At 40.5% G+C, this 15438-nt stretch overlaps 1 protein-coding gene across 1 annotated transcript; it reads right to left on the bottom strand.

Annotated features, from left to right (window-relative positions):
• Positions 1-5783: 5783 nt before the first annotated feature.
• LOC146496896 (uncharacterized) lies at positions 5784-11982 on the bottom strand. Its single transcript, XM_085140929.1, has 2 exons — positions 11711-11982; positions 5784-6879 (listed from the first exon to the last, which is right to left on the bottom strand). Exons 1-2 carry the CDS (start codon positions 11880-11882, stop codon positions 6044-6046), a joined length of 1008 nt encoding a protein of 335 aa, XP_084997055.1. The 5' UTR covers positions 11883-11982; the 3' UTR covers positions 5784-6043.
• Between the last annotated feature and the right edge of the window lie 3456 nt (positions 11983-15438).

Below are 15438 nucleotides of genomic sequence, written 5' to 3'. Positions count from 1 at the left end.
ATAAAACTAAGAGAATAAAAAGATTACATCAGCTCACACCGGTCCAAACACTATTGAAAGAAAAGATGTGTTTCAAAAGAGAATTAAAAGCTGGAAGCAAAGATCGCCGTCTAATATTTGAAGGCAACGTTTTCCAGGTTTGGGAGCCTCAACTGAAAAAGCTCGTTCTCCTCCAAGTTCCAGTCTAGTTTTTGGGGACAACCAAAAAGCAGCCGGAGGCTGATCTAAGGGAATATGAGGCTGAAGTATATTATTTGTCCTTTATTTTTCCAGTTAAAAATCTCACTGAGATTAAAATTTTCGTTTCCAAGAGAGACCTGGCAAAGGTATCAGAAAGGTATGTAGGAGCAAGACTATTTAGGCATTTATGAGCCAACGTTAGGACTTTGAAATTAATTCAGTGATAAACAGGAAGCCAGTGAAGAGAGGACGGGTGAGATATGTTGATGCCTGTGTGTACCAGTTAAGAGACGACACAGAACTGATTTCTTTATTATATTTATAATCCGAGTCCACAATAACTCCCAGATTTGTGACATGCTGTTCGATGTATGACCCAAGTCAACCACCATTAATAAGCAGATTGCACGAGTTATTATTAGTGCTGGATATAATTACTTCTGTTTTGCTTTCATTGAAGCTCAAAAAGTTCAGAGCCATCCGAGCTTTGACCTCTTCAAGGCAGTTTAAAAGGAGTTGTATGGAGCCTGGATTATTAGGTGTTAAAGGAAGGTAAATTAGGCAGTCATCTGCGTGGCAGTGGAAGGATGTCTCGGTTTGTTGCAGTAAATGAATAAATGATTGTGAGCAGCAAGGCTGCAGTGAGAAGAGAAAACAGATCCATGAATGAATTAAACTCCACGCAGGCTGTGGAATAAAAACAAAGGAAATTATTTTCACTGTTTAGCTTTCAGTGCTGACTTTCATTTAATTTTTGATACATAACTAAATAAATCCATCATACTCATACAAAAACATCAAAGACAAAAGAGCAGAAACTGCAGCAGTGTATTTTTTGGCTGCTGTATCAAATAAAAGGAGCAAAACCTCCTTCATCTGTGTCACTGCGTTAGTTTTCAGGTCTTTCAAATCTGAATCCAACAGTTTTCTCAGTGTTACATTTATTATTACACAGGCTGTAAATGTTTATTTTTTACAGATTTACATAAATGTAACATTTTATTTTCAAAGTGGAGCCCAGACGTGAGTGTTTAGTGGATGTTCTTTGGCTCAGACACCACAGAGAGAAGAACCAGATGCTCTGTGTGAACAAAGTTGAAGCAGGAAAACTTTAAAGAGCAGCATCACATCACATGAGAACAAAAGCAGCTCCTCCTCCTGACTGCAGAAACCTGTCTGACTCCAGCTGTGAACATCAGACCACTCACAGCTAACTCCCAGTGAACATCACTTCCAACATTTCTCCTCTGGAAACATGGAAAAACTGGCTGTGATTTGGATCTTTGCAGCTCTCGTAGGTACGTATGTTTCTGACAGGAACACCTGAAATTCAAAGACACGTTTACAGCGTTACAGATCCAGTTTGGACTTTCTTTGAGCTCACTGTGTTTTTCCAATGATGGACATGTGACTGTGGAACAGAGCTGTAAATATAACATGTTGTTTCATCAGCAGGTAACAGCTTGGAAGATGATATCACTGCCAGCAGTGCTGAAGTGTTTTCATCAGAAGGCCGTACAGTTACTGTGTCCTGTAACTATTCAGTTCAAGCTGATAATCTCCAGTGGTATCGACACGATCCTGGATCAGCTCCTCAGTTCCTTCTCCTCATCACTGATACGAGTGAGCTGAGTGTGGTGAGAGCAACCCCCCCAAACCCTCGACTGACTGCTGCACTGAACAAGGAGAGAAATCGAGTCAATCTGGAGATCTCCTCTGCTGCAGTAACAGACTCTGCTGTGTACTACTGTGCTCTGCAGCCCACAGTGACAGGAAACAGCAAAACTCTGTACACAAACCTTTGGAGCAAAGACAACAGAATACTCCACAACATCCACTAGAGGGAGCCACACACTGCTAAACCTCTGATTCTTGTGTCATTGGACTGATGACAAAGACAACAGAGAAATGAAGCAGTAAAGATCAGAGACAGAGACAGAGCTGCTGTGGAAGCACAAAACTATTTGATTGGCTGAGCTATTGCACTGGCCCCGCCCACTGAAGTTGAGCTCATCCAATGACATTATTTGTTGGTCATTGTGCTGCAGTGGAAGAACATTGTTCATGTGCTGTCTGTCTGGCTTTAATAACTCCAAAGACATGTTGCTGCACCTCTTTTTGCTTCTATCTCACATTATAGGTGAGTTTAAGAACAGGATTAAAGTTTAGTTGAAGCTGCTGCATTAAGCAGATATACAGACTGCATTTCACTACTTTTCTTCTTTCTTTTTCCAGGACTAACAGCTGGAGACTCAATCACTCCTCAACAACCTGAAGTCACTGAAACAGAAGGAGAATCTGTCACACTCACATGTAGCTATGAGACAAGTAATGACATAGTTTACCTTCACTGGTACAAACATCATTCTGACCTTCAGGCTCCTCAGTTTATACTCTGGAAAGGAGCAAGATCACGGAGTGATCGCCAATATATTCCTGATAAACGATATGGATCCCAAACATCACCAACAACAACTAATCTGACCATAGCAGCCCTAACCCTGGCAGACACAGCTCTCTACTACTGTGCTCTACAAACACAGTGATACAAAGTGTAGAAGAGGCTGTACAAAAACCTGAACACAGATATCTGACTACTCTTCAAAGAGGAGGGAAGTGGTATTCAAAGCACAGCTTCATATCAGATGGATTCTGCTAATTCCTGTTTTATCAGAGTCACTGTGGTTACAGCTGCTAATGAAACACTGTGGGAGGATTCACATGAGCAGCAAATCCACATCAACCACAAACCAACACTTTATATCAGCATCAACAGTCAGGAGGAAACATCGTCGCTGTCTTTGGTCCTGAAATGAAAAGAATCTGATATTTAAATGTGAAAGTTTTAGTGTCTCTGGTCACAGGACACTCTGACAAATGAGAGTTTAGTGTCTTCTCTGGTGTCATGTGTTAAAAAATGTAGTTAGATTTACCATAAAATACTGGCAGCTGTGGTTGCTAGAACTTTACCATAACCACAGGGGAATAAGATATTACTGTTGGTTTTTGTCAATTTTATGTATTTCACATTTTTGAATGGTTCTCAGTAAAGAACATTAGAGTTGGCTGGCATTTTACAGCCAACAATGCTTATGGTTAATTCCAAAGGAAATCGCAGAAATCATAGATCTATTGTAAACCAAGATACAAATTCATAAAGCAGTGTTGAAATCTTTGCACATTATAAATATGAAGGATAATCCATAGTGTCATGAAAACAATAATAAATTAACGACCCACAACATGGAGATTTATCCACACCAAACTGAAGGATCTCAAAGTTCAAACTTCAAGGAATTTTTACACTCATACGGAGAAGAACATTTACTGTATGATGAAGAACAGTAATATTTCCATACACACTCAATCGATAAATATGAATATAAACTACCTGCATGCAATGATGGATGGTGTCACAGGCAAACCTCCCCCTGCCAAATATGTTTCTTCTACATAGTGGAAGAGGTTCTCCTCTTTTTCATTACAATGGGACAAAAGCATCTCCCGAGCACCCTCCACATACCTGGAACATACTCATGAACCTGTCAATGTACAGGCTATGATCAGCTGACCTGCTGCTCTTTGTCGATTTAAACAACAGATTTTAGATGTCAGCAGATGTTTCACAGCTGTCCTCTCTGATTTTCGATCCCTTATTGTGATTTTAACACAATGCTGCAAACTAACCTGTGTATCCTCCACAAAACTACTAAACATTATTTTCACACATAATTTCAATAACAACGTTAGTATATCAGTATGCTTCACAATATGAAAATGCATAATTTATCAAAACACATCATAAACATATCAAAAACCTGGCCTCCTCCTCCGAGAGTTTCTGGCTGATGTACACGATGGGGCAGTCAACCCACCTTACCTGCTGGTACAAAACGGCCCCAGCCTTCTGTTCAAAGCGTCGGTCAGCAGAATAAAAGGGAGGGACAAGTTAGGTGTGTGTAGCAGAGGTTCCCCTCAAAGAGCTTTCTCCACCTGCGCAAACGCCACCTGGCACTGCTCCATCCACCACACCAGATGTGGGGCACCCTTTCAGGTGAGATCAGTCAAGGGGCTGGTCAGCTCCACAAAGCCAGGCATGAACCAATAGTAGTAACCGTCCACCCCCAAGAACCGACTCACCTCCTTTTTGTCTTGGGATGCGGACGCACCTGCCCACCTCCAATAGTATACATCCCTCTGTGTAAATGCGCACTTCTCCGGGTTGGCCTTGAGCCCCGCCCCCCTCAAAGACTCCAGGACCCCAGCGATCCTTGCACATGCTCTGCCCAGATGTTGCTTTGGATGATAACATCATCCAGGTAGGCAGCAGCATATGTAGCGTGCAGTCACAGCACCCGGTCCATGAGGTGCTAGAAAGTAATAGTCCAAATAAGCTGAACTGAAGTGTGATGAATTAATACAACCCGTACGGCGTGGAAAAGGCAGTTTTTTTTAGATTTTGCAAACAAGGGAATCTGCCAGTTGCCCTTGGTTAAATGCAGCATTGTGAAAAAAACCCAGCAGTGCATAACCGGTCCAGGAGCTCGTCGACCGAGCGCATGGGATAAGCATCAAAGCGAGACACTTCACTCACCTTTCAGTAGTCCACACAGAGAACCATCTTCCTTCACTACAAGAACTATGGGGATACACCAAGCACTGTGCGACTCTTCTGTTACTCCCAGCTAAACATTTCAGTCAATTCCTTTTATGCAATTTGTCTCTTGTGCTCAGGTAACCTGTAGGTCTGTGAATTCAGAGTCATGCTAGGCAGTGTTTCAAAGTGATGCTCCATGAGATGATACTCACCTGGATAGTACAGCTCATCCATCTTATTAACCAGAGACCTCTCATTCACCACTATGAAACTAAGGGTTTATATTTCCTTCTCCATTGTTAAAGTCTTGCTCTGGATTAGTACCCTTGACATCTCAGCTCGAGTTCCCACGGGATGATTGTTCTTTCTCCGGACAACAGAAGTGTTTCGGGAGTGCTAGCACCCGAGTATATGTAAATACAGTGCAACTCTGGCCAGTATGACGTTATAATTTTTTTTTTAAAAACGACAGAGTTCCATAAAATTGCAGAAAACAACATATATTCATGGTTTATTAAAACGTAATCATAAAAAAAGAAAAAAGATTAGCAACAAATATGAAAAAAAGAAAAGAAACAGAGCTGCTGCCACAGGCTGTCATTCTCACAAATTGTCGGCCTCTCTGTTAGCCCTGTGATAGGCTGGCAACCTGTTCAAGGCGGTATTGAGCTGTGATAGTCTTTACGCAGCTCCAGGCAGCGCTGGAGAGTGGAAGAAAAATCGATGAATGTATGTAGACACACAAATAGTTCTATATATTGTGGTCCCTCATTTATTGCGGTAGTTGCGTCTAAAAATAACCCGCGATAGGTGAAATCCACGAAGTAGCCAACTTTATTTTTTACAATTATTAGAGTACACTTTAGAGTCACACTGCTAGTGACTGAAGATTTAGGTAAATTTGACAAGCTGAAAGCATTCTGTACTGTACAGGAAACACTGCAGGAGATTGCTTGACAATGGTCTACAGCCAATCAGGATGCAGGACACAATACGCTTTAAAAAAAAAAAAAAACATGTAAAATTGCACAAAAGAAATCTGTGAAAGGTGAACCACATAGCGAGGGACCACTGTATTATTATTTCATATCATTATCACAACATACTAACTTTAATTACACAACACAGAAATTGACAGTTATCCAATATACAGCAAGTAAAGGAAAACATTTCCAAAAAAACAAAACTTAAAGTTTTGGAACAGGTTAGACCAATCTCACATGTAATAAACTGGAAGACCTTGGCTTCCATGACATCATTTTCTCTCTAGAAAGAGTACGACTTCTGACTTTTGTGAGTTTTCATGTGGCGCAACAATGAACAACTAAAACCAAACATTTTCCCACATGCTTTACAATGATATGGCTTCTCACCAGTGTGAGTTCTCATGTGCTTCCTTACATCACTACTGTACGCAAACATTTTCCCACATGCTTTACAACCATATGGCTTCTCTCCCGTGTGAGTTCTCATGTGGCTCGATAAAGAACTTGTACTTGCAAACATTTTCAAACAGGTTTTACAAGGAAATGGTTTCTCACCAGTGTGAACTCTCATGTGCTTCAGTAAATCACCACTCCATGCAAACATTTTGTTGCATGTTTTACAAGGATATGGTTTCTCACCAGTATGGATTCTATAATGTCTTTTGATTTCATAATTCTGCTTAAAGGCTTTTCCACAAACATCACATTTGAAAGCCCTTTTACTTGTGTCAGAGTGTTTCCCTGATGTAGGTGAATTATCTGCATTCTTGTGACTTTTTTTTCTATTTCTAGTTGATCCTGAATCTACAGTCTTGCTTCTTTCCTGAGGCTGTCTTTCAGTTACATCAGAGCTGTGAGAGAGAAGTTGATCCCAGCTGACTGGGTCTGGTTTGCTGTGGTCACTTTCCTTATGAATAAAAGTCACCATGAAGGTATCCGTCTCTTCCTTCAGTCCCAGCTGCTCTCCCTCCTGACTGCTGCACAGTTCCTCCTCTTCCTCTTTAATCTGTGGAGCTTTTGGTTCCTCCTGGTCCACACTGGAGCTCCTCTCCTGGTTACAAAGCTGCTGCTCAGGGAGAACCTCCTCCTCCGAGGAGATGTGTTGCTGTGGGACATCTAGAGGGACGAAAGGAGAAAACAAATACACTTGAGATTCTCTAAGTCACTAATTTTAAGGGTGGAGAAAGCAAAATGATGCAATGGAGTATTAGGGACATATCAAAAAATATATATGTCATTGATCGTTTTGAGAAAAAGTCAAAATGTGGAGATGTTTTAAGAAACAGCCGTTGCTGCTGTACTCTATAAAATGCCTTGTGTAGATGAGTCCTGTGAGACAACATCGATCCTCTTTACTCTACGAGGCTGTAACCACCGATGACCTCACATTTGTCCATGACTAGCTGTTTCATTTTGTGTAAATCTCCTTCATGTTTGTTTTTTTTCCTTCTGAGCATGCACAGCTTTCTGTACCATCTCTTCAGCCCTGAGTTTATAAACTGAAAGCCAAATCATCATCATCTTTCCTTTAACTAAAACTGATTTTCAAGTACGGCCTCACTAACTCAGAGAATAGTTTGTCTTGAAACAACTAATCTTCACATTGATTTTTTTTTCTCTAAATACAATTTTGATTTTTTGACCTATACGACCTATAAAGAACTAAAAGACAAAAGAAAGTGCCGTCAGATCACAAGCTGTCCCAGTGGCTTCAAGCGCACATTCAGGCCTGTGAGACTCATTTAGACACACTGAGCCATGGCTCTGTGATATATGCACACATTTCTGCATCGCTGCTATTCAAACACACGTCATATATAGTTTATTTTACGTAATATTCAAATGTTGTCTTTCTCAAGCACTTTTCATTTTGTGTTTCCATAAGTCTTATTTAGTGCATTTGTTACTAATAGAGAGAACGCACATTTTAAGAGCAGACACGTTTGAAACCTTTTGTCCTCCACAGTGAAAAATGGCTGAAAATAAAAGCAGCTCCTAGTTGGATCAGTTCTGCAGCTTTGCAGTCTCCAGTATCACTGAAATGCAGCCAGATGTTTGTTCTATGTTTCTTCACTTTTTCCCGACATGCTTGAATTGAAATCCCGTCTCTCTGTGTGCCTGCCTGTAGCACTACATATGCTGTCTTCAAAACGTCTGCCCCCCTTCATTCTTCCACGTAATGGTATGGTCCCAGTCTGTCTTTCCATGTGATTGGCCACATGGTGTGCCCATCAAAATAAAGTCCCACCCCTGTCTGCATGGATTCTAAACAGGCTAAAGATTCGGCTCCGACATATAGACGGGCGATTACAGTTTCGCTGAATTGCTAAAACACTAAATCCCATTGTAAAAACTATACTTCCAACTATGAAAACTCTTTCATTAAATCAATCCCACAGATGCCAAAATCTTAAACACTATTCATCTGGTCAGGACACCATTTGCAAATCTGGATCTGGATCTCCCATTTACCAAAACTCTAAACACATTTAGCAGTGTGGTGCACTTGTACCCAGAATGATGGACACAGGCAACAGAAGTAAAACACAACTAACACACTACCACTCAAAATTGAAAACATGTTGCAACCTCTTCTTCTGCTTTTTGCTAGATTGAATCCAGCTTCATCCACAAAGATGTATTCATGAGGCCTAACCATTGAGTCAAGCTCAAAGACTCTCTGTACACAACAAACTCTGTAAATGAAATAGTATGATGTAAACATGTGCTATGCAAGTATATCAGACTATCTTATGCCACGTTATACCTCTAATTAAAGATTGTGAAATCATTATGTAGTTTTAGTTTGCATTATTCTCCTGACTATTACATTTATTAAACTGATTTGTAATACACGAGACTGCTGATTTATTGTGAATGAATTACATTGTTTATGATGCATTATACTGCTGATTCATAAGAAATACTGTTTTCAGAGAATCATGGCCTTATTTGTCTGATTAGGAAGAACAGAACATACTGCACAGGAAGCCAAGGTCAGAACTTAGGCTCACTGAGAGAGAGTAAGAATGTGGATGTTTAGGTTTTATGACTGTGGAAGGGGGGCCAAAGCTATAAGAATGTGAGAAACGGTCAGACACTAAGGCTATGTTCACACTGCAGGCGAAAGTGCATCAAATCCGACTTTTTTGACCCTATGCGACCCATATCCCATCATAGTATGACAGTGTGAACGGCACAAATCCGATATTCTCAAATCTGATCTGGGTCACTTTCGTATGTGGTCCTGAATCCGATACATATCCGATGTTTCAGAAAGCTGCTCTTTGATGGTCATGTCGCATTAAATACGTCTTTTACGTCACCGACACAAGACAGACGCCAATTATCAGCGAAGACATCGCGAACGCTTCCTGTACATCCAGTGTAGATGTCGGTGAAACTGTTGGGAAGACAACGTTGGAGAAACGTGAACATTTTATTTGTCTGTATAATCTGCAGATTCTGACAGAAATCTGCAACTATCCTTTGAAGCAGCGCTCCTCTAAAACAGCAATAAGGATCATTATTAGGTTATTTACATTATTATGTAAATAACCTAATAACTTAAAGCAAAAATTGGGAAACGTGAAGTCCGAAGTCTTTATATTAAGGCCATCAGTCAAACAACACTGTTGGTCTGGGTCTAAACAGAGCGTGTTGTGTGTGACGTCTTCTTTTGCGCATGCGGCCGCTTTGAGCGTTCACACTAGAGCGCGTTTGCTGTCGCATTTTATTTATTGTGTGAACAAGCAGACAAAAAAAATTGGATTTGATCAAAAAATCAGAATTGAGCATTAAGACCTGCAGAGTGAACGTAGCCTTTGAGATCTGGCAGACACCTTCCTGTCCACATCTCCCGTCTAGACATTTTTAACGCTCAAAGTGTTGGATGGAATAAAGAGAATTGTTGATTGAGCATTTATACACCAGGTGTTGTTCTTCCTTCAGCCCAAAGATCAAAGATTTGGGAGATTTAACAATACTTATAACTAAATGGTATTTTGCTTAGAATTGAAAGATGGCCAAATGAGGGTGGAAGAACACGCATGTGCTAAAACACCAGTAGGGCTGGGCAAAATGATTATTTTCCCTAATCGATGAATCTAGTGATTAATTTTACAATCCGATTCTATTTTAATTTTATTCGATTATAAGCACTTTAACAATGTTGTAATAGTGTCCACGACGACAACGTTTAGCAGGTGGTGCATTATCCTCGTTAACAGTTTTCCTGCGGCCAATTCGCTGTCTCACATTTTTGTCTTTCGCAGATTCCCATAATCAGCCTGCGCACATTCCGACTCATTTTGCCAGCCGCAAATAAAAACCAACTAAACAGCAGCTTACTGCTAAGCAGCTTAAATGAGTTTTGCATTTACGGAGGTGGGGTGTTTTTCTCTGTGTCTATGAGTGAGTGTAGGCCTACGAGGGGGGTTTCTGGATGAATTAAAGGGTAAAAAGCAGTGTTGGTAAAAAAGTTGAAAACATACGGTGGTTTGTCCTTTGCAGAAGCTGCTCCTGGATGCTGTCGTTTGAGGTGCTGGTGCATAGCCGCCGTGCTTTTATGATAGGCCATTTCCACCTTACAAAGCCGATGTTGTGCCAAAAAGTGATTTCTGGTATTTGCTAAAAACTGATTGCTCGTATTTAAACTGCTATAAGTAACTTGTTGGGCTATAATATGTGAAACATATGTTAAATGCATCCCTCATGGATGACATAAAGTCATACTGAGCTACAAACAACATTAGTGTAACAAGGTAGAAGCCGCAATCAGTTTTTGGCAGTGACTTTTATATAACCTTTATTTATGCAGTTAAAAAAAAATCTCATTAACATTAAAAATGTATTTTGTAAGAGTAAGCTGGCCAAGAGGAGAAGAAATGGCAGCAAATATGACAATAGTTCTGTAAAAATATTTTAAATGAGGATAAAGGACCGGATTGGTTATAATGTAAGTATAATAACACAGAGCTGTAAAGATACAGCTGTAAAAAACAGATATTTTTAAAATTCTATATATAACCCCTTTGTAAACCCTGTTCATCGAAGTCTATTTACCAACATACATAAAGATATTACACATAAAAAACTACACGGAAACATTGGAAATCAGTTTTTGGCACAACACCTGCAAATGACTGAAACACTTCCTGTTCTGTTAAAATATCCTCACACTGTAGAACTGCGTATTCGGGTGGATTGATTTAAGTCGACTGCGGCTGCCTCAATCATGCTGCTGCTACTCGCTGCCGCCATGTCTGTTTTGAAAGTGACGACGCATCGACGCACGTTTTTTTTTAACGTCGACGTCGTCCCAGCCCTAAACACCAGGAGACACTTATTGTGGATATGGTCCGTCAAAATAATGCAATTTGACTGAATGAAATGCAGCAGAGAATATAGAAGACAACATACATGTTGAATCTAGCAAAAAGGAGAAAAAAAAGGTTGCGATGTCAGAGGTCAATGTGCCACTATTGAACTGCATGGCCAGCGTGGTGGAAATGTAACTGTGCTGCCATCAGCAGCTGTGAGTTTCTCCACAGTCATGTTACTGTTGGGCTGTACAACAACGAGCTTATAGCAACATTCCTGGATGGGCTACAGGACGCTTTGCTTGAGTAGAGCGACCGCGAGCAGGCAGAGCATCCCATGTGGTTCAAAATCATGCAACTGGTTTCACAATGAGCATTTTATCAGTGTGTTTCTTCCACCACACTCTCCCTTTTGAACCCTATTGAGGTGTTTTTCTCAGCATGGAGATGGAAAGTATACGACCGAAACCCTTACACACAGGAGAATCGACTTCAAGCAAAGAATGGAGCGCAGTGCAGTCCTGTCCTCTGTTTGCTCTTTGTTAGCTCACATCTCCAAAAAGTCCTCACAATCAGAAACGTCCCGCAGAGCTGTGATCAGGATCCTCCCTCAGAGGGACACTCACCTGTCCTGTGCAGCTTGATTTCGGGTTTCCAGGTGATATCCAGCAGTCTGCGCTGACGGTCGATCTCTTCCTCGTACTGGACGATCGTTTTTTCAAACTCCAAGAATATTTGTTCAGCAGCAGCAGTTAGTCGCTCGTTGATAAACTCTCTCAGATACTGAACTGAAGGCATTGTTACTGACACAGCTCACACAGTTCACACACAACAACACTCGGCTCGGTCACATAGGAACAAAGCTAATGCTACTTCCGCATTTGTGTAGTCCACTTCCGTCTAGTGTTGCACAAGGAAAGTTCCGCCAAAACAGGACATTTTACTCGTTGTTCCGCCTTTAAAAAAGTTCTTATCATTGAGGTTTTAGTTGGGATATTTTTTCTGGATTTCTTAATAACAAAAATACATCCGAACAGATTCTAAACATGAAACAGTGACGAAAAAGATCGTTCATGAATAAAACACTGTGAATTTCATCTTGCAAACTGTCTAATGATATTCAACTCATGTCTCAAGTTTTTGTGTTAGTGTCGGCGTACACGAGCTGCGTAAAATAGAAAAAGGTTTATTCATGTATTTGCTAACAGAAAGAGTGATCAATCCTACTGAATCTGGCCTGTCAGTAATGTTTAATACTTAACATCACTGTATATTTTACTGTTTCGCTCACTTCGATGTTGGAGGTTCAAAATCATCCACAGGCCCCGCCCACATACGTCCAGCTCAACCAATGAGATGATTTCTGTCTGCAGAGCAAAATGTTTCAAGATATAAAAGCACAACCTGGTGAATCTGCTGCAGTGCAAGAACATTGTTCATGTGCTGTCAGTCTGGCTTCAGCAGCTCAAAGACATGTTGCTGCACCTCTTTTTGCTTCTATCTCAGTTCATAGGTGAACTTTTGTCTCTTTTCTCAGAACGCAACATTTCTTTCTCTGCTCTGAACTCTGTGCTAGAAATGAATCATTGGTCTGGAGGATTTTAGATCTATACTTCTGTCCTACTTTTCTTCATTTCCACTGTCTTCTCCTCTCAGCCTCATGGACAATGTTAATCTGATGGCTTCATTTCTCTACTTTTTCCAGGACTAACAGCTGGAGAATCAATCACTCCTGAACGAGATGAAGTCACTGAAACAGAAGGAGAATCTGTCACACTCACATGTAGCTATGAGACAACATCAAGTTATCCTCTACTTCACTGGTACAGACATCATTCTGACCTTCAGGCTCCTCAGTTTATACTCTGGAAAGGAGCAAAGGACAACAGTGGTGGTGAATATATTCCTGATGATCGATATCGATCAGAAACATCTTCTACATCAACTAATCTGAGCATAGCAGCCCTAACCCTGGCAGACACAGCTCTCTACTACTGTGCTCTACAAACACAGTGATACAAAGTGTAGAAGAGGCTGTACAAAAACCTGAACACAGATATCTGACTACTCTTCAAAGAGGAGGGAAGTGGTATTCAAAGCACAGCTTCATATCAGATGGATTCTGCTAATTCCTGTTTTATCAGAGTCACTGTGGTTACAGCTGCTAATGAAACACTGTGGGAGGATTCACATGAGCAGCAAATCCACATCAACCACAAACCAACTGTAGGAACGTTCAGACACAAAGAAATTAGGGAATACAGTCAAACAGCAAAAGCTATATTTGATAAACAAATGTATCAGATTTAGCATATTTAAAATGTGCCTAATTTTGTGCTTAATGGTGCAAATCTTAATCAGAAAGAAAATTATTGGAGTCAAATCAGAGTCAGATAAGCAGTGGCTGCAATAAGTTGAAGCTTTTGTGGAAAGTCCTTCAGAAGCAGCAAATCATTTTGCTGCCGTCCTTTAATAATTGTTATTCCGTGTCTGAGATGTTAAAATGATACCACAGCCAATATTTTGCCTTCATCAACTTGTTGAGGTGAGATGTTTAAGCTTGTGTTTGTCAGTTTAATTCATTGTTATCTATATCTATATATCTATTATATATATCTATATATCTTTGTCTAAATCTATACAGTATTCCTTCGATTATTGTGGGGGTTAAGTTCTGGGAACCCCAACAATAGGTTAAAATCCAAAAAGAAGAATCCAGATGTTTATTCTGATATTTTTATATATTTTAAGCCATAAAAACCTCCCACACATTTCCTGCCCTCTTATAAACCCGTTCTTCTCTTTTAAACACACTTTGAGACACATCCTTACATACTGAGTGAAAAGTTATCGTCTGAGTCCACCTGAGACAACCAATGCAACAAGTTGGTAAAGGGGGAGGAAGACACAATAAAGAAATGCTGTTGAAGAGAGCCAGAGTATAATAATAACTAATGATTAAAATGGAGACAGTTATCTAAACTCATAGTGAGTGAATAAGAAACACACCAGACCTGCTTAAAAGGTGAACAGTTTTAAGCAGCTCATAACTGTAGAGAGGGATGCTGAATGAATTGACGTCACAGCTCTGCTAGGTCCAAACCTCGTCCATGATTAGCATCTGCACAACAACTTCATGGCATAAATAGATATGTTTTATTGACATATTGTCTGATGCTGAAATTTATTGGGATCTATTTCCACTGTTTACCCGACAACATCATACTTTATATTCTACCGCAGCTGTTTTTTAAATATATTAAATATTTTTGAAGAAGCTCAGCTCAAAGGTGACATAATCTGGAAATAATATTTGGCCCAAAGTGGAAGACAAATGGGGGGGAGACACATCCCTGTATTTTTAACTCCAGTGACCCTCCCACCTCACAGGGTTTCAAGTTTGCAAACCACAGGAGGAGGAGTGACTGAGAGCAGAGAGGAGGAGCAGAGATTCAGGGAGGAGCTGAGCTGTTACTGAACTATAGAAGAGAGAAAAACCTCCACATTCAACAGAGTTCAACACAAAACAAACTTTATGTTCCTCAACATGCTGTCATTACATCACTGTGTGTTTCCTCTGATTCTTCTCACTCTCACAGGTCTGCTCACCTACACAGGAAACTATGTTCAATTCAAATGATTCATTAACGTCCCCACATTTAATACTGTCATCTCATCTTTCAGGTGTCGGCTGTGAAGACCTCACTCCAGTCAAAGATGAAGAGTCCAGTGTAGAAGACAGCACAGTTACTCTGACCTACACTTACTCTAAAGTTGCTGCTAATTATTTCTTCTGGTATCGACAACATCCAGGAAAACCACCAGAGTTCCTGATCTCACACTCACCATCAGGATTAGTAGGAGAAGAAAAAACTCCTGGACTGAAGATTAAAGTGGAGGGAAAAGAAATCAAGATGAGCATCTCCTCTGCTGCAGTGTCTGACTCTGCTGTGTACTACTGTGCTCTGCAGCCCACAGTGACAGGAAACAGCAAAACTCTGTACAAAAACCTTTGGAGCAAAGACAACAGAATACTCCACAACATCCACTAGAGGGAGCCACACACTGTTAAACCTCAGATTCTTGTGTCATTGGACTGATGACAAAGACAACAGAGAAATGAAGCAGTAAAGATCAGAGACAGAGACAGAGCTGCTGTGGAAGCACAAAACTATCTGATTGGCTGAGCTATTAAACTGGCCCCGCCCACTGAAGTTGAGCAATGACATTATTTGTTGGTCATTGTGCTGCAGTGGAAGAACATTGTTCATGTGCTGTCTGTCTGGCTTTAATAACTCCAAAGACATGTTGCTGCACCTCTTTTTGCTTCTATCTCACATTATAGGTGAGTTTA

Source organism: Neolamprologus multifasciatus, chromosome 18 (assembly GCF_963576455.1).
Source record: "Neolamprologus multifasciatus chromosome 18, fNeoMul1.2, whole genome shotgun sequence".
NCBI classification, from domain to species: Eukaryota; Metazoa; Chordata; class Actinopteri; order Cichliformes; family Cichlidae; genus Neolamprologus; species Neolamprologus multifasciatus.
The sequence above is the reverse complement of the archived record's forward strand: the minus strand, read 5'-3'. Positions and strand labels throughout refer to the sequence as shown.